The sequence below is a fragment of the Lissotriton helveticus genome, chromosome 5_1 (assembly GCF_964261635.1).
Source record: "Lissotriton helveticus chromosome 5_1, aLisHel1.1, whole genome shotgun sequence".
Taxonomy (NCBI): Eukaryota; Metazoa; Chordata; class Amphibia; order Caudata; family Salamandridae; genus Lissotriton; species Lissotriton helveticus.
The window spans coordinates 1681181949-1681208081 of record NC_136065.1 but is presented as its reverse complement, the minus strand read 5'-3'; the positions used below and the strand labels follow the sequence as shown (position 1 = coordinate 1681208081).

The window sequence follows — 26133 nt, the reverse complement described above, 5'->3', positions numbered from 1 at the left end:
CTCGTGTCGTGCATTGGCCAACGCGAGCACTACCTGCCCAGTGCTGCGCACGACCGATGGCCGATGCGGCCCCGCCCACTCTTTAGCACTCCTGCTGCGAAATTTGCGCCGCGGTTAAGAAGTTATGTATGCTGTATTGTTTTATTTATTCATTGCTTCATACATTTAATGAAGCACCATACTGCATTTGTAGATGGGTAGCATGCTACTCGGAATCGCGCAGATGGTTAGTGATTGTCATAAGGTCGGTATGGGTAGTTTTTTTTTTATGTCATGCATCGCGACCAGAGTTCCGCACTTAATACTTTTTGTTGCTATGTCTGTGTGTGAATTTGAAGAGAAAATGAGTGAGAGGTTTTTAAGCATTACATTCTCGCTGATGGATAGAAATGTATGAGTATACTAGACCTGGCAACTTTTAGGGTGATTCCCCCAGTCTTTTTGCTTCTGCCCTTTTGTTTTTTTGTCTGTGTGCTGAACTTCATTTTTGCTGATTTTAGGACTCTTGGGACTTTAACACTGCTAACCAATGCTAAAGTGTATGTGCTCTGTAAGTAAAGCGGGATGGCATTTGGTTTCTCCATGATTGGCGTATTTGACTTACTAGTAAGTCCCTAGAACAGCGCACTGTGTGCGCCCAGGCCCTGTAACTCAAATGCCACTAGTGGGCTGATTAGGCAGAGAGAGCCTGAGGCACGAGACACAGTGAACAAATAAACAAAACCTCCTATACCTGTAAATGGATTTTGGATTACCTCAGTGTTTTAAATGTGTGGGATAATTTGGGAACAATTTACCTACCTTTTTCAACTTTAGAAATCTATCCATCTATATATCTATATATCCATCCATCCCAGAATGGATAATGCAGACCTTTGGCAGTCTCTGGCTGAAAGGAAAGGGAGAGTGTCTCCTGTTCTGTGAAGCCAGGGAGAGGCAGACACTGAAAGATGGAAAAAGCAATGTCGCCAGGGCGCATGCTACCTCAAAAAAATGTAAATGTGTGTAATTGGTTAATCAGCTAATCCAACTGGTGCTAGGAAGCCAGTAGATTGATTTAACTGAGTCATTTGAGGTCTCATGGTGACTAATATTCTTTCATTTTTAGAGTTTATGTAAGGGTGTTATCAGTTGAGATCTGAACTGTGTTCTTCTATTAGGATGTTAAAAAAATGTTTGCACGTCGTACAGTTAGTGTGCATTATTAAATATATATTTTAGACTCTTCTTTTCTCTTAAACACCAAGGGCCTGATTTAGTCTCTGGCTGTCTCGTATTCTGTCACAAACATGACCAATATCCTGTCCATTATATCCTAATGCACTTGTAATAAAGCGGACCATCTGTTCGTCACGTTTTTGATGGTGTATTTAGCTGCCAGGCTCTAAATCCGTTCCTTAACCTCCTTGCGCATTTCATAGGCAGCCTATCTTATTCTGTGTGCCGTACAATTTCAAATTAATCACATATTCACAGTGCTTTCTGTCTCAAGCTGGGACCTTGTAGCACTATAAACACCCATCACTATTCCCTAGCAGCGCACCAACCAGGATTCACTTCCAGCTAAAGCCTTTTTAGTCCAGTTGTCGTAGTGCACCCGGTCCTAATGCAGTCCAGGAAAACTGACCATCTGCCTCGGTTTAGGTTGTCAGATGCAGCCATAATTAAGCTGCAGTGGACTCCTAATGCCCCCGGATACTGGTGCCACTGCCCCTGCTGCACTATTGATTGCTACCCCCTGTGGGACCAGCGATCCGTCTCCCGCTCAGTGCAAGGCTGGAAACTACCTGGTACCTCCGTGCCCACCTACAGTTGCTGAATTAAGGCACCCCGTGCCCCGCCCTCTCCACACTGCAGCGAGTGCCTTGAACCCTCCCGGTGCCCTGAAGGCGCCCGCTCGTCCATTGGTGAGCGGCAGCGCGCCACGCCTTTCACTCAGTGCCGGCTAGAGCTGCTGTTCCGGCTCACCTCAGAGTAGAAACGAGGTCTGTCTGCATTTCCAGCTTGCCTCTGGACACTAGTCGACAGCCCCAGACCCGCGGGCTCACGGGCGCCTCCAAGCGACAGCCAGGATAAGGTGCAGCCCGCGGGGCCACCGCAGGGCCCGGGCCCACTTCCTGCTGACCCGAAATAACCTCCTGTGCCGAGGAAGCGCTGTTCACAAGCCTGGACGACGGGCCTGCTGCTGTTTGACCGGGCGTGTCGGCGCTGGCGCTGGCGCCCGCCAGGCAGTGGAAGCGAGCCCTGCGGTGCCCGCACCCTTCTCTTCCACGAGGGCACTGCTGAGGGTGCCAGCTAGAGTTACCCTTCACTGTCATGCGTCTTGCCGGCTTAGTTTGCTTACTGTGCCATCTGCTAACTAGTGTAGTGTCTTCGCTGTAGGCACGGTCTTCAGTTTGCCTTACTATTATGAGGTTTGAAATTGCGAACTGTTGGCGTGGCATGGGTGTATTGTGTGCACATGTGTTAGTGACGTGCCTGGTCTTGTATTTGGAAGCATTGTATACATTGGTTTTGGCGCGGCGGGAGTGTGGTGTCAATGTATATGTCATCTGCATGATTCACCTGTTTCCGCCCTGACCTTTCACTTGATAACCTGTTGTGATCTTGGAGTTGAAGTTTTGGTTCCTTTTCATTGAAAAAACTCAGTTGCACCATCCGTCGTAGTGCCAGTGTCTTGCCACAGAAAAGCCCTGGCCTGGAAAGATGGCGGCCGGAGGGAGGGGCATCTAGAGCGGGGTGGCCTCGAAGGGTCGGCTGTTCAGTGTGGCATGTTAACCAGCGAGCCGACCTGCAGGTTCCTGGGTGAATAGATTGAATATTTCGGTGACTGTGTGGACAGCGAGTGCCTGGCGAAGAGACAGGCCCGGGGGTCTTGCAGCTGGTAGATAGGGACGCCTTTCATACCCATGTTCGTGCTAAATTTTATTATCTGGGGTAACGCCGGCAGTGAGACTTGGCTCTGTAGAACAGGAGTGGGGGCGTGAATTTTTTTTTAAGACTTTTTATAATTAGAAAATAGTGGCTTCTGGTTTCTGTCCGCCTGGGGTCGGTGGTATGTCACTCCTATAGGCTATCGCGCTGAGGGCAGCTGAGGAGTCACGTGTGTTTGAGACTCGGGACATATCTTAACGTTTTTGAAGGCAGGTATGGTGGGTGCCTTGATAGCAGGCTTCCAAGCGCTGGTGGCTGGCCTTCGTCTTCTGGAGCCCCGGAGCGGGTGTAGTGCCTCGGGCGGAATGTGAAGCTCCCTCAGTCCACAGTAGGAGAATCCCGCCCTGTACACGTGGCCTCCGGATCGAGTCCAAGCGTGGACCTCGGATTTCAGTGGAGTCAACTAGTGATTGTGGCCACTTTTACCCCCCCCCCCCCCGAGGAATTTCCCTCCTCTGTGGAGCGTACAGTTCCACATCATAAAAATCTCAACAACTTGGCCTCTGTCACATAAAGGCCCAGAAAGAGAATGCAGTAAGTCTGGGCTTTAGACCTCTCAAGTGCTAGCTAGTTTACGTCATTATTTTAATTCATTTATTAATACAGATGTTGCGGACGGTAGTGGTACACTGAGGGGATGAAGCCGTGCTAGTGAGTCCGTTTGGTGGCGTCTGTGTCCCCTGCCTGGTCATCGGGACACAATCCTAAATCTATGCTATTGTGCAATAGTATCTCACTTAATGAGTACCTGTAGCTGTAAAACAGCTGAAGAGGGTGAGTAGGACCCTGCAAAGCACCACCGATCAACGGGGTCTGAAGTTAGGTTCATCACCTACACCATGACCCCCTCAGAAAATGCGCCACGCCCTTCCGCCTTCACTACCCATCTTACCTGCAGGGCTTGGTTGTTGCGTGCAGCAAGTGCTGCGGGTGGTAAGTGCCAAAACCTCCTAGTGCCAATGGTTTACTGAATTCCCGCCTTCATCGGCAGCTCCAGAGTGGTATCAACCCATTCAGCTCTGCAGAAGCTAGCCAGGAGCAGAGGTCCCAGCCTTCCCCCGAGGCTAATCCTTCTGGAGGCAGTAACATCTTTTTATTTTTTTAAAGTAACATCTTTATACTTTTCATAGCGCCTGAAGGATGTGGGTGCACTTATTCCCAAACTGACCGCCAGTTAATGATTTGGTCTGGACATAGCATACGGACTCTAACACTATATGCACATATTTCTAGTGCGTGTAACAGTGATCTGGGTTGCTGTCTGATTTTGGTTGTGGTATGGCATAAGCCAACGTAAAGAACAAAAACCTCCTCCATATAATTATACTTTAAAGGGTAACTACTCCATACTAAATAAATAGTTGGCCCGCAGATTATGAAACATTACCACATGATATAATTTCACATTTTATTGGTATCAAAAAGTTAAATAAGATAAACACTTAAAAGCACATTAAAAAATTGCTTGCTTTCTCATATGGCGGTATGAACAATAGATAAACAAAGACCCATGGTGAAGAACACAAGGCAACTTACACAATATTACATTTCAGACATTAACTAAATGAACATTTTTAACATCTAACAAAGACACACTATGAAATAATTTAATGAACAACAATACATAAACAAGGACTAAACTAGAAAAATGCCTAAGCGCGTTTCGGAACAAAAAGACAAACATATACACAGTTCCTTCTTCAGGGTGTGAACATGCTAGCAGGTATTTCAAGGGTCATCTGCATACATGTGGGTTAACCACCGGATATGTGGTATCGTGGGCTCCCAGGCTCTTCATTTTAAAGAAGCAAAGCTCCATAGGGGTGGAGCTTAAGCAAATCAAACAGTCCACAGGAGTCTTCTCAATAAAGGCAGTGACAACCATATAACACCATGCGAACCAGTCTCGGGTCATTTCCCCCTTTTCTCCATCCCCCTCCCTCCCCAAAAAATTTGGAAAATGCTTAGATTACGAGTGTTGTCATCAGTAGTCCATATACTTTTCCTCTGCACTCTGTTTTTGTCTTTCTACTGATGTCACCTTATTGTTATATACCATTTATTTCAATAAAGCTTTCAAACATAAAAAAGAGATGCTAAAGGAAATCGTCTCCAGCTAATAAATTGAGGGAAACTGATAACCTGGTAATTAAGATGGCTGGGCACAGGTTACAGTAGGATACGGTCCAGGTCCATATAAAGGGATGGCATAGGTCGCAACCTCTGTATGTAGCCAAAGCTGCTTGCTCTTATTAGTCATGGGTAGGCGGTAAGGGAAATGTTCATTAGAAAGAGGCGAAAATCTGGTGATTAAGTATGAATGACTTCCGTTTTGACGTTCTATCGGCGATACATAATGGCGTCTCTGGTTCTGCCGCGGTAGCCAACTCCAGGGAGTCCAGACCTGTGATTCAGGAGTGTTTCGAGGAGGGAGAATAAATGTATGTAGGCTAATACTACGCACTCAACATATCCTCACTACTATAATGACCAGTGTTCACTTTACTTACACCTTCCTCACTATTCCTAGTTGCAAGCGCACACCCACAAAGGCAATGCCTGCATTACTTCCAGCAGTTTTTGGTGGGCTGGGGAGGCAGTCCTTGTTTTCCAGGCACCTCCTGAGATCAGGGCTAGTGCGATATTATGGGCTCCCACTTTTGGGCTTTAGGATCCGGTCTCCTATCTCAGGGCTGGGTTTCATGACTCATATTTTGAGTGTTTGTTGAATGTGCTTGCTAGGAGTGGTGCTTTGTTAGATTTTCTTTCTAGGGTGGTACTTTGTGGTGGATTGTTTCTTTTGGCGGGGTTGGGGGCTTAAGCTTTTGGGGCTAGGGCTTTGTTCTGGTTTGTCTCTGCATTTGTGCTTGCATATTATAGTTCTTGTAGCATTGCGTAGATCCCTTCTTGTGAGTGGTGATTTAAGGCCCTCTTCTAATGACGCGCTTGTGTTGTTCAGTTCCAGTACTATCTTGTTAGTATGCTTCTCAAGGACCTTTCGTCCCCACTGTGTTCTTCACTCCAGTTTTCATTTGGGGAGATACAAAGTTTGGGATTATAGCTGCCATCATTTTCTTCCGAGTCTGCTTGGCAGAGGGAGATGAGACCTAGAAGCGGATTTGTGGTGTGTGCAGCGCGTGAAGATGTGGGGACACTTGAGTAGGGCAGACCAGAAGAAGGGGCGACTGTGGAGAGATGCTCGTCTGACCATAGCAGAGGCGATAAAGAGCAAGTTCTGGATTTCAGCTGGCAACGTTTAGCACGCTGAGATGTATACATTTGCTTTTCCCATTATAAATATGGATCTACAAGTTGTTGTTTTTGTTATGTGTACAGCACACACTCTGCCACAGACCGGCGCACAATTAAGTTTGTGGAGATTAGTGTTCTGTCCAAGCCAATTTAGTGCAGTTATTTAAATAACCAGACTGGTTGAATCGCAGCATCTGACAAGTTGATAGCTAGGTAACGGAGGCCAGGGACTTGGAGGTGGTGTGCAGTGCAATTTGAACAGTCTGAAAATGGTGAATTACTGACCCTTGGCTTGGAGCAGAGAGGTAGGGTATGTATTGGTTTGTCTCACCTGTTGCTTTGTTTCTCTTCTCTCCATCTGCAGGTTTATGACCACCCCCATCCGCTCCGAGACCCCTTGAAAGCACCGCACTCACCCAGTGAAGTCTATGATACCCCAACTTCCTTTGGCAAGAAGGTAGCACGGGTGGCCCCACAGCCCGTGCCCACGAGCTGTCCCGAGCCCGAGCAGATCCCAGAAGACATCTATGATGTGCCACCTGCCTTCCAGAAGATGGCTGAGGAAGCTCTGGAGGAAGAAGATGACGAGGATGTCTATTCTGCTCCATCCAACCTGAAGAGGGCCTCGGCCCTGCTGAACCTCTATGAGGTCCCTGAAGAGGTGCTTTGTGCAGAGGCAGACGGCTTGGTTTACGACGTGCCAGCCCTAGCACTTGAAGAGCCATGCTCTCCCCCTACTGCCCTCCACCGTCTATCCATTTCTAGTGCTGGCAGCAGCCGTTCCAAGTCCTCTGTAGAGTCTGGCTCTGGCAAGGATGCACCGCCCGTTGTCAAGGAACTAGTGGTCGATGTTGTATCGGCACTCGAGACGCTAGCACGACTGCACCAGTGCCTGCAGGGCCTCTTGGCGGGCTTTGCTGGTACGCACCCACCAGAGATGCCGGACACGGAGCCGCTGCGCGAGGCCCTGAAGGACTTCATTGGCTTTGCACAGGTGGCAGTTATGGGATCTACGCAGGCCTCGGACCCGACATTACACCAGCGTCTGGCTAGGCACCTAGAGCTGCTGGAAGAAGCCCTGCGTAGTCTTCCACGTGGTGGAGTTGGTGTACCAGAGTCATCTGGAGGGCGGCGGGCTAAGAGCATTAAGACGCCAGTGAAGGGCGGCGAAACGAGCTCTCTTCTGCCATCCTTGCTTTGCCAGATTTCCGAAAGCAGTGCAAGTGTGGCTGGGCTGGTCCAGGCTAATGCCAACCTGCTTTTCCAGAGGCCACGGCTGCCATCCAATGAGAGCCTTTCACGCCGGCCGCTGCCTGCCCTGCCCACTCAGCTCAGTGCGGAGCGCCTTGTGACCGAGAGCGCCTCGCCAGCCTTTATACGCAAAGGAAGCATCCAGGACCGGCCGCTGCCACCTCCACCGCCAGTCTTCATATCTGGCAAAGCAGAGCTAGGGCCAAATGAGTATGAAGGCATCAAACTAACTGAGGAGTACGACTACGTCCATCTCAAGGTGAGTGCACCACTGACAGAACTCCAACACCTCCCAAGAGTCAGTACTCCCACAGCAACTCACCGCTAGTACTTCTGTAACGCCCCCTTTTTTTCAGCATCCGCCCATGCTGTAAGTCACATGCTGTGCATTATTCCTCCAGCTAGTGGTTGGGTGCGAATGGGTTTCAGAAATTATTTATTTTGGCCATCGACCATAGATGGAAACACTACCTCTTGATTAGGTCGGCCTTGAGCCCGCTGTGCCCTTGTGTGTGACTACCATCTTTATATTCTTTTTTTTTTTTTCTTCTATCAGTGGCTTCAGAAGCTTTAAGGAGCTAATCATTTTCATTAAGGAGGACAACTCTTTTTTTTATAATGTAATCTGAGGTTCTTCATCAGCTTTAAAATAAATAGAGAAAGAATAACAGCAAGTGTATCAACGTAGGATCACATTAGAATTCAACACTCTTTGACCAGAGCAGGTCCAGGTTGGAGAGCACGCATGTACTAGGATGTTTTGCTTTCTCCTTTTTTCAGGATCTTTGACTATGAAGAGGGCTTCATTTCTGTTCTACCAGGGTTATCTTTGAAAAATTATGTTGAATGACCTGTGTAATTCATGTAATTGTTCTTCCACATAAACACAAGACTGAAGGGTTTGTTTCTTGTTCCATATCAGACCAAAGGTATTAAAAATTAGAAGGGGACAACATTGGGATCACTGCATTGTGACGTAGAGATCAGATTCAAGTAACCGTGTGTCTTTGGAGCAGCACTTGTTTGATTTGGGTTTAAATTTGATGACGAGGGGTCGAGTCAGGGGCAAACAAAACACGTGGAGAACATTTTCCCCAAATCTAACATTCTAGAATCAATTGTTTAAACTTAAATTGAGCCTTTGGCCAAGTCCTCAAGGACTTGTCGGTGTGAGAAAAATCAAAGTCATTGCCTCAGACAGAGACATGTTTTCACAACCATAAAACTCGGACTCGAGGGTATAAGCAAAAAAATTCTCTCTCAAATTGAGAACATATTTAATGTCGAACGGCATATTAGTGGCTGAAAAGAAGAAAGAAAGAAAGGGTACTGTCTCTCAGTACAGACAAATTGTCTTTCAGGTCAAAGTGAAAAGATGCTGGGAAGAGTTAATGCAAGGGTTATAATTCACCTTCGCTCGTTGTCTTTCCAAGTCGACCAGACCCGGTGTACACCCATAAAAAAACACGGTCACTCTGGAGTGTAACTGCCCCAAAAACCGTTTGGCATTGAAAAGAAATTCCTTGACACCAAAAGAATTTCAAAGGAAGAAAACCTCTTGTAAACATTCAAGATCCCAGAATAGTAATTAGAGGAAAAAGAGCGTGAATTGGACATTCCGGAACATACCTGGCCATTACCTTTATTAGGTCTCGTGGCGATTACCGCGTGAAAGCGCGGTCTCGCCAGAGACCTATAGTCACCGGCTCAGCTTCCCAGGAGACAAGAGATGGCCACTCGCATAAATGGGATCGGAGCGGGCCGCGCGCGCGTGTGCACATCTCCTGTCTCCTGGGAAGCTCTAACACACACAGCCACACCTCCCCTTGCTTACGCATGCGCACACACACACGAGCGCACAAGCAGAGACACACACACGAGCGCACATACACGCACACACACATACAGAGGCACCCCCCGCCGCCGCACACATACACACTTGCGCGCACACATACACACGAGCGCACCGAGACCCGGCCCCCCCTTAACCCTACAGGGCCTCTGAAAGGAAACGGCTGCAGAGGAAAATAGGGTGAGAAATCAACTGAGGACAGTCCCTGGCCTAGATTTACATGCTGTTGTGTTCTTGTCTAATTAGCTGAGCAATTGCAATTTTCCACGCTAAAAGCATTTTGAATACATCTCAACAAACGTTCTCTCTTTGCATCGCGGCATACACAAAAGTAAGGATCATATCATTTCTGTGATAGTCTTGGCTTCTGAAACATGATCTGAAAAAGATGCCAAGCCTCTCTTAATGCAGGGGGGTACTCAGAAGGCGACAGGTTCAAGGAGTACAACTTAATTTCCACGGTTTACAGTGCCTACACTGAACTAACAACGATATCATATTTCCTGTTCTTTAGATAAGGTGTTATTTATGCCGAAAACATGCCCGCTCGCCCTCAACAAAAGCACCGGGACTGGTATTTACTGCCTGCACTTTCAGACTGAAAACTTAATTACATAATTGTGTTAAAAAAGAAAGCAATTATTTAGCTTGAACATGGTCCGGCCCAAAAGAACTACCCACTGAATTCAGCAAGACACAAGACCCGAGTGAAAGTTCCATTATGGTGGCGTAATCTCGCTTTACGCTTAGTACACAAAATTCTCGAAATCATGCCCTTAAGCCATGCTGCATAAATACGTGCTGTTGCCAGCAAAAGTATAGCGTGAGGGCCTCGGCACAATCCAAAATGGACGCAAAGGCGCATATCACACTAAAATATTGAAAACATTTTGGCTTTGCTTTTCGAGTAATGATGCGTGATTTTGATTAAGTTATCTGAAATTTTAATTAATTACGCCAGAGCAAATTTACACAAATTTCACAGACTGCTACGTGACACTACACACTGTATAGATCCGTTTCAGGCCTTTGCAAGATAAAGGCATCCCGACACCCAAGCACACACAAGCAAGTGGGGAAGCATTGCTCATCGGAAAAAATGATAGACGCTGGGTGGGTCACTCGTAGCAGCTCTTTGACTGAGAAAAAAACTGGAGCAAAGATCTCATGCAATTGGCTGAACAATGCATGCTTCCAAAAATATGTATTTTTATATGTCCCTCATTACCTTATTAGTAGTAATTGTAGCCTTGCTTCTCAGTTCTAGATAAGATATGCATATGTAAGAATGTGTGTTGCATGTATGTTTTTCACACATAATAGGACTTCCAAGTAGTTTCATCCTCTGTTTCATTTCACTGAGTTCACGGATTTGGCAAGATGGCTGCCTACTGGGTGTTATGGTCACAAAGCCCTCTAAATATGCTTGCACGGTTCTCCAGGTGGAAATTAAAACCTCTGCCAATCCATCATCATTCCTGTAGCATGGGGCTCTGTTGGGTTTTCTTCAATTGACTGACTTGCCGGGCAAGATCATGGCGCAACTCTGTCTCGTGCTGAGCATTCACCAGTGCCACTGCTCACACTACCTTCCACAGTATTCACAAAGGCAGGGAGATAGGTAGGACCCTGTTGTTTAGGTCACTGAGGACCCTGTGTGGGTGACAATCACGGTTCACTGCACAAGCCATTTCTTAGAACTCTTGCAATTGAATGACCAAACATTCTGTGGCCTCCTTTGTTGTGGTACTTCAAAAGCTTTTCTTTGTTAAATCCTTTTGTCATGCAGGACAGCCTCGGGGATGCTGTGCCGCATGGCTAAAACCACTGGCAAAGCCAACAGGTCCCAAAGGCAAAACCTACTAGCTCTGCCAATGCTTGTTGTCACGTGTGATTGAATGTGTGAGGTCATGAGAAGCACACTTGGAACGGTATGGTTATGTAGGTAAGCTTAAGAGAAATTCATACTTTTATTTAGATTTTGGATCATAAAGCGAACATCCGTTTCACTGGTGATTCTGAAGGGAATTTACGAGGTATTGTAATGCTAGTTAGTTACTGATCTGGGTAATGAACGCGTTTACAGCAAACTAGGGTTCTGTGAAGATCTACTTTAACAAGTGGACAACATTGTCTGACAGGTGCGTGGCCTTCAGGCCTTAGTCTTACCCAGGGCGTAATGTAATAGGTCATATCTCATATGCATTCTTTGGGCTAAAGGGGGGCCCTCTGTAGGGGTGTGCCCCCCCCCCCCTGCCTGTGTTCTATTCCACATTGACTGAAGCATCTGAGAAGCAGGAAATGTGTTTCATGTTGCTGTCCTGATGCTAACTGGAATGCTTGCTATAACACACTGTTTTTTAAAGTGCAATATGATGAGCAAAGGCATTAGAAATAAATGAAAAGGGGCGTAGGGCTTTTGAGCTGTATAACACTAAGCGCTTGTGGTTTCAGGATTTATCAAAAAAGCAAATCTATATGAAATATTTTGGAATTTGATAGCTAGAGTAAGATTGGACAGAGCAACGATGAAGCACTAAAGATCTGCAGAGAAGGATTTGTGAATGGATTCCATAGACACACCAGAGACAAAAAACTTGACGTTGGCAAACAAGCATTTGCAATGCAATAGTTCTCGCATTTACGTGACTTTGAGCTATTAGTATTATAAATGACAGTGCCTTTTATTTATGTTTTAAAACGCAAAACATAAATAAAATGCATTGTCATTTACATTGCCAATAGCTCAAACTTGCGTAAATGCGAGACTTATTGCATTGCAAATGCTTGTCTAAAGACACCCACGCTAAGAGGTGACCTGAGGTAAGGATAGACCGTAAGTCCATGCAAATGTGAAAAGGAAGCACAAATACGGGAACAGATGGGCGTTTCCTGTCAATGAAAGATAGAAACGTATCCTACCACATTATAGCGCTGATGGTATACCAGGGAATACTGCAGGAAGTGACCGACAATGTTCGAAAAATAGGACCGCCTCCAACATTACACCCCAAATATGCCTATTGTCACGTAACAATGTATTTGAAACTATTGAAGGTTTGAAGAAGTGGGCAGGCGTTATTAATGCAGAGTGCTCCCTTTAGTCACAGCTCCAGCCCCAATAGCATTTACAGAATGCCTGCTGGTGTTGGCAGAGTGTACCCGGTCCACAGGTCAACAGCCAGTCCATTTAATCCCCTACCCTGAGGACTGGCTCTTAGAGAGGAACTTCGGTCAGCAAGGCCAGAACAGGCTCAGTGCAGTGATCTCACTACACCATTTCCACACAAGACTCACTTGGGCACGAAACAGTTTCCCCCAAAGAGAGATGCTAGTGTGAGTGCAAAAACAGAATTCTGGCATTTCCGAAAGCGGCGCCCTGCATCGGATGTCACTCTCTGGTGGGGAAATGATGGTGGGTGATTGGTTGTCGAGTCATCTAGTACTACGTGCTTTCTTACAAATGAGACCAGTCGTGAATGATTAACCAGTCAGTGGTCACTAGTGACATTCAGCCATGGTAATCTAGTGTTTATCAGCTACGGAGCACCAAACCACAAAGAATGAACAGAGGAGGACATTCAGATCACCGGCCCCAAGTGTAACGGTGATAAAAATGCATCACACACACGGGTGGGGCGTGTACGTGCAACGTTCCAAACTCAGGACCAGGGGACTCCATAGCTGGAAAGGCTGTTTCAAAACACGGATGGATGGGGCTCACAGATTAACGTGAAACCCTTTCATACCAGAGAAAAGGGGTAAATGGTGCAAATGCTTACAGGCAAAACTATTCGAGTGATTTGCATCAACAAACAAGGAGAGACAAAGTTCCCTCTGACAAACCCAGCACAGTAGACATAGCATTATTCAATTCAAAACAACATTTCTTTGGTAACATAGCATCGAACAGGAAAAGCAAATGCACAGGCAGACCTATTTAAAATACATCATGGTTGGCATTTAGACGATTCCACGGTGAAAGAGATCTTTTCAGTATGGGGTGCACGTACTAGATTTATTTGCAACACCAACAAAAAATGTGGAGACTTCATGGCACAGTACACACACCCAGAGTCGCAGCGAATGCATTCTTATTGCCCAATCGGTACAGGAAATTTGCCTAAACTTTCCCCAAATTTCACAGGTCCTCAGTAAATGTGAGGTCCTCAGAGATGACCATTTTCTCACGTCAATGGGTGCGTCAAGTAAGGTATTCACAAATACTGCACGATCATAAAACGATAGCAGATGTAAATGACTGCTTTCTCACCTAACAATGGAAGAGGATCAGATATTGCATCCAGAGATCAAATATTAAAACTTGCCAGCATGGCTTCTGAGGTCCTAACACTTGGCCACTCAAAATGACCACCTAAGTCTATGAATGTTTAAAGAGAGGTCAGTAAAATCCACCACACAAACGTGTTATGTGGCAAAGTGGAAAAGGTTTGTTTTGTAGTGTCATTTAGTTCTGCATCCTCAAGGGTACAGGTATCTGGGAATCTGGCATATCCAAAACTACCAGATAAAAGTTGTTAAAATATTTTTAGAGTCCTAAGAGCTACAGCCACCACATAGATTGCCGATTAATGTTTGAAACGTAAATATTGTTTTAAGCGGGGAAAAATATACGCAGCACACCAAACAGGGTGAATAAAAAGAATCTGAAGATGGTGGTCACTAAGTGGGAATTTTGGGTTTATGATCAACATAATCAAGGGGTCTTGGCTCTTTCTATGATTGACTTGCAAAAGTAATATGAAAACATTTCCCAAAGATCTTTCAAGATGTAACAAGTAGATAGAGTATGAGCAGCACATGAACCTAGAGTTTCAAGCTACAAACTATTCTCCATGTATGTATCTAGGTTCATCTAGCGCTTCTGCTGTGCCCCACGAGCCAGCCCTCCTACAGCACGCTCACAGCTTTTGCTCTTTCTGCAGTCTCAGGGCTCGTGCTTCTTCCACTTCACCCCAGTACTGCTTCTCATACCCTGTTCTCCTATGGACGACCTCTCTTCCCACATGCCCGTGCTGGTGTTCCTGGCGCATCCCCCCACAAGATCAGCATAGGGCTGGCACATGAATTGCCCCTCCCTTATGGCCCTCCCATGACTGATCCTCTTGTAGCATGCACTGCGCCAGCGCTCCTATGGCATATAGGGCTTTTGCAACATTTCCTTACACCAACCCCCACATGTCCCACCTCTGATACCCACGCTCTTGTGTGGTGTCTTGATGCCTTTCCATCCTTCGTTGACACCCACTGTGTGGCTTGTGTTCTGCTCCCCGGCTCTCTTTCGCTCCTCTCTAACACAGCAATCTTTTATAGTGTCTTGGGGCACTAGCCTCCTTCCCTGCCACTGGTTCTGTTGCTCTGCGTCCTGATACCAGTACTTAATTTGTAAAACATTAAGTGCCAGGGCCCTCCTCCACCTCCCATTGCCCCTGCCAGTGCTGGCAATGACAGTACCAACATAAAGCCTAACTATCACACTCCTAGGAGTGTGACAATTCAGACTATTTCAGACCACACAAAGCTATAATAATGATGAAAGGCTGAAATTATTCATTTTGAATGAAAATTGACTTAATAAACATGATTGTTGTGCTCATCTCAAAACTGAACAGACAGCGCCACCAAACGGTGGAGGGTCAGTAGATCCGGTGCTGACAATTAAGTGCTGGTGCAGAGGACCAGAAACCACCTGCTCAAATTAAATACTGCCTGATACTAGAGTTTTTATGCCTAGTTTTCCCAATCTTAGCGCTCTAATGGACTATTGTTGCTCTCGATGTCGACAGGGTTGCGCATTCTTCTGTCCCTTGTTCGGTTTCTTTCTTCTGTCTTGTTGACTCTACTAAATACAATTTTTGCTTCTTCCCTGCAGGAAGCTGAGAAACCCAACTCGCATAAGGGTAGTGGCCTTCCAGGAGTGCGCGCACCTCATCAGAATGGCCAGCCCTTCATAGACCCGGAGAGCCCTTCGGACACGCTAGAGGAGCTATCTCCAGGGACCTCCCCAGAACTGGACGCGGTGATCCACGAGCAGCTCTCCAAGGTACCAACATGACCCTTACGCTTGGGACTCCCAGTACTCTTTCTACGGCTGTGCAGGGCTCCCCGCTGTGGGTGGAGCTGGGATGGGAAGTGCTGCAGAGCGTTGCACCTGGGGCGGCATGGCGGGGACACTGTGCGGTAGGATAGGAAGGAATGCAGAGCCTGGAAGCATAGACACAGGATGCAGAAGACCTCACAGGCGGGAGGTAGCTTTGGAAGGTGACACAGGAGGTAGGATTGCCAAGTAAAGCAGATCCTCATCAGGGAGGTTATGGGTCAGAATACCCAATACTAGCAGCTGGCTGCTGCAGCAGGTATGCAGAGCCTGCGCCTGTGGAAGGTAACAGATGATTGGCTTCAGGTTACCGAGATCCGAACAGGAGCCTAGAGGACAAATGCACTGCTTCCCTGACCAGACACGAGAAAGAGGAGCACAAACTGCTTGAGAATGGAGGGCATGTGAAGATGGGGATTCAGTCAGTTTTGGGGAACAGTCTTAAACTGGAAGTGAACAGGAAGGTAAATGAAGATTAAAGTTTGGACAGGCATCGGAGCCAGACTAGTTCTTGTATTTACCCTGCTGTCCTTGCGCCTGGACCGTATTCTCCATACATGGTCAGCTTGACCAATGTCTCTGAGCAGCCGCCTCCTGTCCATGTCGAAGATGTGACCTGGTCCACAGGTCATCCTTGAATCAGTGCAGGATGGAAGACTTCCTGTCTGGGTGAGGGAGCTCACTTCAAGGTGCACGTGCTAGTTAGGTGATGGCGGTTGCTGCCAGTATACATGTTGTCTTCATCAGCACTGTTTGTCCGCATGAGTGCCCTGCTGCTGCATGTGCTTGGGTGGACTGATTGAAGCAAAAGCATTGAGTAGCTTGTGTCAGCACAGGATGCACTTCCACCAGGATCCCCAAGGCACTGCAAGGGCGCTACTCCTGCCGTGGTGCCAATCAAACAGCATCGGAGTATGGTTGATTGAATCCCTAAAATATCGATTGCCTTTTTGCTGGATGCTTGCATTTTGCGGTTATGCCGCACTCCTTACAGGGTCCTAGGACCAAAACAATTCCTGAGAAGCAAGTTTGGTGCATTTTGAAGAACCTGAACAATTTCAAACCCAGTTCTTGATTCTCACACAAAGAATCCTAGAGGGAAACGCTGCAGCCCTGCAATCGGTGTACACATTGGTATACCAGACTGCCGTGTTTTAGGTCGCCCTAGGTGTGCCAACCGAAAGAGAACAAAAATCCACACCAACACCAGTACCACTAAGTCCCCATTATCCAGGCACATGCAGCCACACCTATCTAGGGCGCTTGTCCTCGTCAGAAGGTAGATACCCATTATCAAACAATCAATATCTTCAGAAGGTGAACGGGGATTTCATTTTTCTGGCTTACTTTTTGCTCCCCACTGGGATGAACCTATGGCGCTGGCATCAACAAGAACACAAACCACGGGGCCAAAGAGTGCTCCTGTGTGTGTTTGCTTGCATTCTGCGGTGCACATCGGTGTTCACAAGTCGAAGCGCTATTCCTTTATCCACTTTGGTGCATCACCATGTTGGAAATCCAGGCACTCATTCAGACAATGGCTTTGGGAAAACCTGCACGGCGCAAGTGCACACACATGCCTGTGGGTCTTGGTGTTCAACTTGATATTAGCATTTCAGGATGGCTGATCCGGTGACCGTTCCCAACAGCAAAGTTAAAAAGTTGTACGTGTCCGCCGTAAGGCTAGGAGAATCCACATGGATGCAACCCACCAAGCGCCTCTGCGAACTAAAACTACCCACTCGTACGCCAGGGACATGCAGACTGGATTCAAAACCACCCACCAGGTGCATCCTTTGCAGATATCATTCATTGTCACCCCAGGCCATCATGGCAACTGGACATGGAGGAATATCAAATGTAGAATAATAGAGCTAACTTTCTATTTGGATGATGGCCCGCTAAAAGGCAGATGTAGACTTTACGCTGCTCAAATAAAAGCATCAACGGTGACGTTTTCTATGTTTCTGTGTCGAATCTTGCTGCCTACATCGTGGACGATGAAAAAGTTTAATTGTAAAAGAGAAAGCAGTGCATTTTGACCAGGCACAGCACCTTTAGTTAGTGTATGAGGTGCCTGTATCCATCTGTGTGTTTATGAATAACCTGGAGAATGAAACTTGGGCTCCTGAACTCCTGACAAACAAGCCTTCTTTGTAAGTTCGAGAGAAGCAGGCTCGCCACCCTTTCTCTTGTTTCTGTAGTATTCCGTGCACTCGCTGGTGCTGTTGGTAACAGTTTCAGTTGTATTTCACAGCATGATGGGGCCTTGTTCTGTTCGTCACTAGACACTGCGAGGACAAGTGCAGCTGCAGGCTTACGAACAATGAGTGATCCAGTGTGCGCTTGCTTTGGTGTTCCCATCCCGCATCTTGTCAGGGAACTGAGGAATCTCTCTACCCCACCCTCACAAACTGTGCCGAGGACCTTTAGCGACTGCGGGTGTCGCTGAATCCTTACCCTCTCTACACCTGGGGTCTGTGCCACTTACTTTGAGCGACAGCTGAAGTATACTGTAAACTCTTCAGTATTGAATTGCATGTTCAGTTTCAGTCAGTGGACGGGCATTAAGCGACAGATGTCCTTTAGCCTCACTCCACTGGTACTGTATTCCTGTATGCCTGAAGAATACTTCCTAACTAGGCTGTAACCACTTGGAAAGAGAGGTGCTCTCCCTAAAACAAGGGCGTCCAGGCTTGGCGCCAATCAGTGACAGATAATCTGGTTATCCACATGAAGTAAGATTGCAAACAAGCAGTCTTCACCAGGTCATCCTTGGTTCAAAAGTGGCTCCAGCCACCGTGGGTCGCGTTGGATATTCCTGCTTCCAGGAATACTTTCCTGCTGGGCTGGCTAGAGAAATGTCCGTATCCTTCTTTTTCAGCAGTAGTATGTTTTGTCTTAACTAGTTTTAGTTCTCGTGTCTCCTCCTATCAGACAGAAGCATTATCTTCCCACATTTCCCGATGGTGAAATTACTGTGGATGATTGATTGTCGAGTTAGCTAGTACTAGGGCTTTCCTACAAATCAGACCAGCACGTGAATGATTAACCCGTCAGTGGTCACTAGTGACATTCATCCATGAGAATCTAGTGTTTATCAGCTACACAGTAGGGGGTGACGCAAGCAGGACTAGTTAGATATTCATTACTCCATTCCATTGCTGAACTTTAGAGCAGGCTTTCCGAAGACCTGTTGATTCTAATTTTTGGCATTTAAGGCAAGAACCTTGTCATCGCGAGTTCTGCCAGTGAAGATTAATCATGGCACACAGCGGGCAGTATGAGAGCAAGGAGTCTAGATTTTGCTACTGGGTTCTATAGAGAGAAGCAACATTAAGAGCATCCTTTCATGCCAACCTATGAGTGATTTATTGTAAAGTATCAAGCCCAGTATCATGAACGCTTTTCTTTCAAGACCAAGGGCCTGATTTAGACCTTGGTGGAAGGGTTACTCCGTCACACCGGTGACGGCTATCGTGTCCGCTGAAATAGAAATCCCATAGGATATAATGGGGTTTATATTTCGGCGGACAGGATATCCGTCACTATTGTGAAGGAGTAAGCCATCTGCCAAGATCTGAATCAGGCCCTGAGTTCATTTTCATTGTTATTTTGCTTCTCTTGGTTCAGAACAAGCCTCGCTCTTCAATGTGATTTAAATTGTATGTTATCTTCTGTCATGCACAAACCTTTCTAGTTTGGAGGCTTCTTGTGGCCTTCATTATGTCACCTCGAAGTCTGCATTTCTGGCAACAGTCACCTCGCCAAGGAAAAGTACAGCTTTTGAGTACATGAGATAAAGTCCATTATAAGGTCTTCCACAAAGACATGGCGGTTTGTTGTCCTGTTGTATTTCTTTTCATTCAAAAATAAGCGATTCACTTTAATCTGCCCAAGAAAATAATTATTTGTGTGTCCCACCTTAAACCTCAGTCTTCCTCTGCCTAGAAGGCATTGCATGACCTGCCATGAATTCCTGACTGCAAATTATGCTGTAGCAGGGCAAACACTTGGAGTGTCTGATGCTTATGTGACTTGCGATGTACCTAACTAGGCAACAAGATGGACAGTTATACCAATGTCAGATGCATCATTTTCCTTAATCTGCAAATGTTAAGAAATTCAAGGAGAGGAACACTTCCCACGGACCTGTAATTAACATTTAATAATTGAATTTGGTTGCATTAACACACATAAACAATTATAGTCAGTCTATAACACATGATAATCCGCTGCATAAAACATTAGCATTTGACCAAAATGTACATATTAGCATGATAATCACTATACCGTTGGACTTCATTATATCTTAAACTAAAATGGTCTCAATTGAGTATTTTATGCAATGCGGTAAGATGTTGGAGCCAAGCATTATTAAGTTCTTGAGCATGCAGCCCTGCCGCACGCCTCTGTTGGAATGGATTCTCTGCCCAGGTTGATTTTGTCATTTTAATCTTTGACCAATGTGATCATAAATGTCACTGATACCTGCCTCCTGCAGAGCTCTCATTTGGCGCCATTGTTTCCTGAGTCTTACTCCGTCAAAAGTATTGAAAGACTCTGAGTTGCACACAAATGCACAGAGCAATGGCTTTGCCCCTGTCTTTAAGCTTATTCTGCCTATCATGGTTAGCACCACTGCACCGTGGAACTACTCTCCCAAAAATGTGTCTCTTTCATAGGTAAAATATCTTTGTGTTTCCCACTATACTCCCAGAGAGTTCATACTGGCCCCAGCAGAGCAAAGACCGCACCTGTGGCTTTTGAGAGGCATTCACTCTTTGTAGACACCAGTAGGACAACAGAATGAGCCACTCCATATGCTTTTTAGGTCTTGCCTAGCAACACAGCGCATGCGCTGCTCGCTTGCGAGATCTATTGTCGTCGCTTTTCTTTTGGAAGCGAGGTTGGTGACCTCCCTGTCTCCCTTAGGCTCCGCCCAACCGGACAATCTGATGTCAGCTGCTTCCATTTACCAGCTTGTGAACGGACCGCATTTTATTTTCACACATTCCCTAGGCTCTCCTTTAATCACATTATTCACCCGGACCGAACCAACAAACCCATGCTACGGTAACAGAACAGAAATTATGGGCAGTCACAGCACACGTTACCTTGTTCATTCCATTGCCCATGGTGCCTGGCACAGAACAACAAACCATTGTCACTGTCTGTGATAAGGTGCTGTGTGCGGACACAGCATTTAAGTGTGAGCTGTCGCCTTTCCTTCCACGCGTGTCTTCAGGGCCTCCACCCACGATACCAATATGGTTTTCCGTATGAGTAGTTTATGAGGCAAAAACAGAGCTGCAACAGAGCTGTACTGGCTATGACATGCAGCTGAACTAGTTGAGGGCTGCCCGGAACCGCCCTCTCGACCTCATCAACTTACTCTTGACTCCGATCGCACGCAGTGGTAAAGCAGGGCCCTTACTGCATCTTTAATGGGTCTTGTAGTTCACCCACCTTCAGAAATCAGTAGGGAGGCAAGTCGCACAACTACAGTCCCCGGCATGAACCGGAGCAGCGTGTGTCTCACCAAAATAAACCGGTGCTCAGGGAAGTAGCGCCTTCCCCTCCCACAGCACATTCCTGACACAGTGAGTAATAAGGGACAGCTTGCGCTCTTATGTTTCTAAGACAGGACACGCAGATGGCACTCTGCTGCCCCTTCGCCTCGTGGGACGGAAAGCTAAGTTTAGGCAAGAGGCGCACTGCGCTGGACACCAGCAAAGAGTTTTTATAAACATTTTTATTGACAAGTGTTTTTCGGGGCCTTTGATCAGACTGCCACGTAAGGGTTTTTCACCCCGTTTGGCTGAACTCCTTGGTTAGTTTATGGTCAGGTTTGTTGTCTTTGCAGTCAAGGCACAGCGCTTTACCAAAGACTTATTTAAATTAATAAAAAAACTGTTGCCAGTTCCGTTGACTGATTCGGGGCAAGGTGCCCTTCCCAGTTTGTTGACCTTGAAGGCACTTGTGTGTTTGCGCAGGCCATTATCAAGCCAAAGCAGAGTCTGCGCATTCTTTAAAACAGCTGATCACAGTTGTCGAGTGTCTGCAGACGTCCCAAGTCTCACTGCCTTGCCATTTCACCCTCTCTCACCTGTGCACACTCATACAAACGCATTCCTCCCTTCTTTCGCTTCCTCTATCCTCCTTCCTCCTCTCCTGTTATTTCTATTTCCCTTTCGCTCCCATTTCATCGTTTTTAATCTCCTCTCTCCCTCTCCTTTCTCGTAGATCTTTCCTTCCTTCTATACCTCACTCGCTCATAGACGCGTACGTTTCTTTCTTTCTCCTCTCTTTTTCATTGCCTTATTTCTCATATTTCTTTATTTAGCGCTCCCTCTTCCTATTGTTTCGTCCACTTTGTTTCGCTTTCACTTTCTTTCACTCTCTCTCTCCCCTCCCATGCATTCCAATTTCCAGTTTTGTTTTCACTTTTGGTCTTTCTTCTCTTCCAGCCTGTCTCACACAACACCCATGTGAACACAGATCGATCACACAAACTTTCACGTGGTCTCTCACGCACACATACACACACACAAACATGCGTACACACACTTTTATTTGTTAATTACGCACCTCGCAGAGTAGTGAGACCCACTGTTTCTCGTATGTTGTGGACAAATCGTGCAGATACACAAACATACCTACATACAAACACTTGCACACGCAACAAAAACTTTGGTAAAAAAAAAGTATGCAATTTGGATAAAACGTCGTTTTGTTATCAAAGTTTTTTATTCAGTTATTTTATCCAACTACCAGACATGAATGGATACATACATTTATGGTATAAAACATACGAAAATCTTGAGCACAATAATAAATACCTTGCTGTATTTTTTTTCCATTTTTATTTTATTTATATAATATAGTTTAATATAATAAAGTCATTTATTCAACTACCCGACATGCTTTTGTTCATTTTCCAACCAACCACAATATATATGTAAATAAACAACCATAAGGTTCTATATAAACATATATATATATATATATATATATATATATATATATATATATATATATATATATATATATATATATATATATTTTTTAGTTTTATATAGCGCGAACTAGAACCGAACCGAATCCGTTATCAGAGCGCTTTACATTGCACAAGTTACGTTTTTACATGAGGGGACACACTTTCATTTTTTATTTTTTTTTTAGGCACGGGGAGATTAAGTGATTTGCCCAGAATCACAGGAGGTTTTGGCGTCGTTACCGAGACTCGAACCCAGATCCCCAGGTCCGAGGTCGAGCGCCTTAGCCGTTAGGCCAACTCCTCTATTAATTTTGTAATATTACATGTCCACATAAACTCACAAAACACGGGAGTTGGAGCTCTCTGCCACCCCAGTTTCCGGGCAGAAAGAACACTAGCACCTAGACTTGAACTGTGCGCGCCTCTCAGCTGCTGCTTGTAGAGTAGACATGAACTTAAGAATACTCTCCGCCACATACCGGTATGAGTAGGTGAAGAGATGGGCGGGCCATGTGCTGCGAGCCCCGCCCACTTCACATGCACTGAAGTTATCCCCATTAATGGTATCAATTCACCCAAGTGCCAGGAGTAGTGTGGGAATAAAGCACGTGCAGGGGGTAGCTAAGGCATGCCTGGGGTAGCAGTGGCAGCCCCACCCCCCCATTCCAGACCAAGCTGTGGGGCTAGCACCAGGGAAGACACCCGTGTGAGGGTCACTTTCCCGACTGTGAGCAGCTTCTCCTTCCATCCTTTGAAAATTACCAATGGTGCCCTGGAAATATTTGTTGTAACCGACGTGCAATGCACACGAGCTGCACTGTCTGTCACTAGAGCATAACGTGCATCTCCATTCACGTCCTCATAAACAGTGAACAGATAAATCCCACCAGATACCCAGGGTATTAGCAGCGCTCTATCATTTCATGGGCGGAAAGAATCTGAAAACCGAGCCATCCGGTGGGAGGGGACTTCCGTTTGGGCGTGAATAAGGAAACGTGTCATTATTGTGACACTGTCGGTCCTGCCTCAGGCTGTAACAAGCATTTGCAATGTAAAAGGTCTCGCATTTGCGAGAGTTTGAGCTATTGGCATTGTAAATGACAATGCCTTTTATTTATGTGTTTGAAAACCTGCAAGCTGTGCGTAAACAAGCACTTTGTACTTATAGTCCTTGCTTATGAGAAGCAAGACTGGCAGTCTCTTTTACTGCCACACTTGCTTCTAATAAGCAAGGGCTATATGTACAAAGTGCATGTTCATGCACCGCTTGCAGGTTTTCAAAACGAATAAAAGGCATTGTCATTTACAATGCCAATAGCTCCAACTCTCGCAAATGCGAGACCTATTGCATTGCAAATGCTTGTTATTTTAAGATTTTGGCCAGGAAGGTCTTTAAAGGCTATTTGTTTGCAGCCTGGTCAGGAATTTGTTTCTGTCATACTTCTTGTCCTTACTGCAGCATTTTGTTTTGGGAAATCAGTTTCCAGTCAGCTGCAAAGAGGACAGACTGCAAAGACTAGGAGTATCCATATAATCGAGAAGGCAGTTTATCCTGTCTTTATCTCTACTTAAGGGCTCTGGTGAGACGTAGATGGAAGAAAGTACCTGGCCAGGCTGTGGGTCCTTGGGGCGAGAGGGTATCTAAAATAGTGAACTTGGTATATGATGAAAGCACCATGTGCCTTGAATGGACCAGGCACATATTGGGAAGCTCTCCGCTGATTCTAGTGAGTTGCAGAGGGGCGATAGCTACTCTGGCGATGGGGAAGTACCTCGGTACCTGAAAGGCATCAGGCACAAAGAGCAATGATGAACCTTTGCCACATCCAGTGTGCTTCCTCTTAACATCTTTTCACCCCCTCTACCACACCACCACATACATATGTGAGCTCTAGAAATTGCCAAGTTTACAAATCGGGTCTGTTGCCCTTGTTTGTCAAGACTCGAAAACCAGATACTGTCATTTAATTCCGAATCTGACCTGCAAGCAACCTCACCCCATCTCATCATCCCAAAGTATGCAGGAAATGCCTCTCCTACAAAAGGGAGCTTGAGTTTGTTAAACTAGTGGACAGTTCTCTCTATTTTCACGTAAAGCGGTAATGGGAATTCCTTGCCTCTCAGTTGACAGTTCATGTTGGATTGGGATTGGGAGTGGGAATGTCTGATCTCTTAGCTGGTAAAGAGTTCAATGTTCTCACTTTTTGTTTCTCTATTGCAGAATAACCCTGGAGAGAGGTCACCAGATCCGTCACATGAAGACCTGCAGCTCCTCCACTTCTATGCCGGGCAGTGCCAAGGGCACTACACCACCTTGTTAACTGCCATAGACTCATTCTTTGCCAGCGTCCGTGGCAACCAGCCACCAAAGGTCTTCATCTCCCATGGCAAGTTTGTAATTGTCACAGCGCACAAGCTGGTCTTTATCGGTGACACACTAGCGCGCCTGCTAGCTTCCCAAGAGCTGCGGGCGCAGGTGACCACCTCCAGCAACGCATTATGTCAGGCCCTGAAAGTGGTAGTGCTGGCCACCAAAGGCGCTGCCCTGCAGTACCCTTCACTTCCAGCCGTGCAGGAGATGGTGGACCGGGTGACTGAGCTTTCTGGCTGCTCCTTGGCATTCACTACGTTACTGAGCCGCCTAGCAGTCTGAGACCCCATCTGTTCAACTACCATGGTATGCCATGTCTCTAGGCCAATGAATGGAGCAACAATCAATTATTTATTCTTTATTTAATTTTTTGAATAACGGACTTTTAGAGAACATGTTTGCTGGATGCTTTGCGCCTCTCTGGTCATCTTGCCACCACTGAACAGCTCAGACAAGTGTGATGCCATTTTCCCCCCTGAACTCGTGTGAACGTCTGCTGTTGGCTGGTCCAATTGCAGCGGGCCAGAGAGAAATCTCTTGTCATGGATCGATCCAACTACTGGGAATAGGATACTGCTTGCATTAATCTGATGTAAGGACTGGGTTTAGCACTTTCTCTTGATTCTTCAAATAGAGGGAAGAGAAGTTAGCTCATCCTTGCTGAGAGTTTCAATGAGAGGGTAAATCACCTGACCATTGGTTGGTCTGTAAACTGAGATTAACTCCTAGATAATGGACTGGTTTAACTATGGGTATGAAAAGCCTGCTGGTAAAACAACTCCCCGCCCATTACTCCACCCTCGACTATTCCTAGGTCACCCACCGGCCTTTGAACTGTGCCATCGATGGCGTTCTAAACCATTTATTTTCTGGCTGTTCCAGTGATGGAGATGAACTGTCTGACCCTGGACTTTACCCGTGCTTCATCACCAGGGAGGTGAGGGGCATATGTGCTATGCAAAACCAACTTTGTTACTAAATTCTGAGACAAAACATTGTGAAAAACGAGGACTTTGTTTTTAACTCTAATTTACAAAATATCATCTTTTGCTATATAGAAAATCTGGGTGGGTGGGAGGGGTTGTTTATACTGTGGATAAGGATTTGTACAGTTTTTAAAATAAAGCTGTTTTTTGCCTCCTGGCCTTTAACAAGCGTGTCCAGGAATTTTCTGTAACCGGTTGAGTGGCGTTTGATCTGGACCTTCGCTGATCAAGTTTACTAAACATCAGGAACAGAACTATTCCCAGAGAGTTGCGCCTCAGTCCCACTGCTAAAATAGTAATGAATCTTGCAGGCAAGATTGAGGCGTGCTTGGAAACTGCATGCGAGTGTAGTTCTTATGTGGAATATTT

At 46.1% G+C, this 26133-nt stretch overlaps 1 protein-coding gene across 1 annotated transcript in view; it reads left to right on the top strand.

Moving 5' to 3' along the window:
• The window catches only part of EFS (embryonal Fyn-associated substrate), a 66787-nt gene extending 40858 nt beyond the window's left edge, over nt 1–25929 (top strand). The window contains exons 4-6 of the mRNA XM_078644916.1: nt 6551–7696; nt 15183–15353; nt 24629–25929. Of these exons, the coding sequence (XP_078501042.1) occupies nt 6551–7696; nt 15183–15353; nt 24629–25060 (1749 nt within the window). The 3' untranslated portion in view covers nt 25061–25929. The remainder of the gene's footprint in view (nt 1–6550; nt 7697–15182; nt 15354–24628) is intronic.
• The last annotated feature ends 204 nt before the right edge of the window (nt 25930–26133 follow it).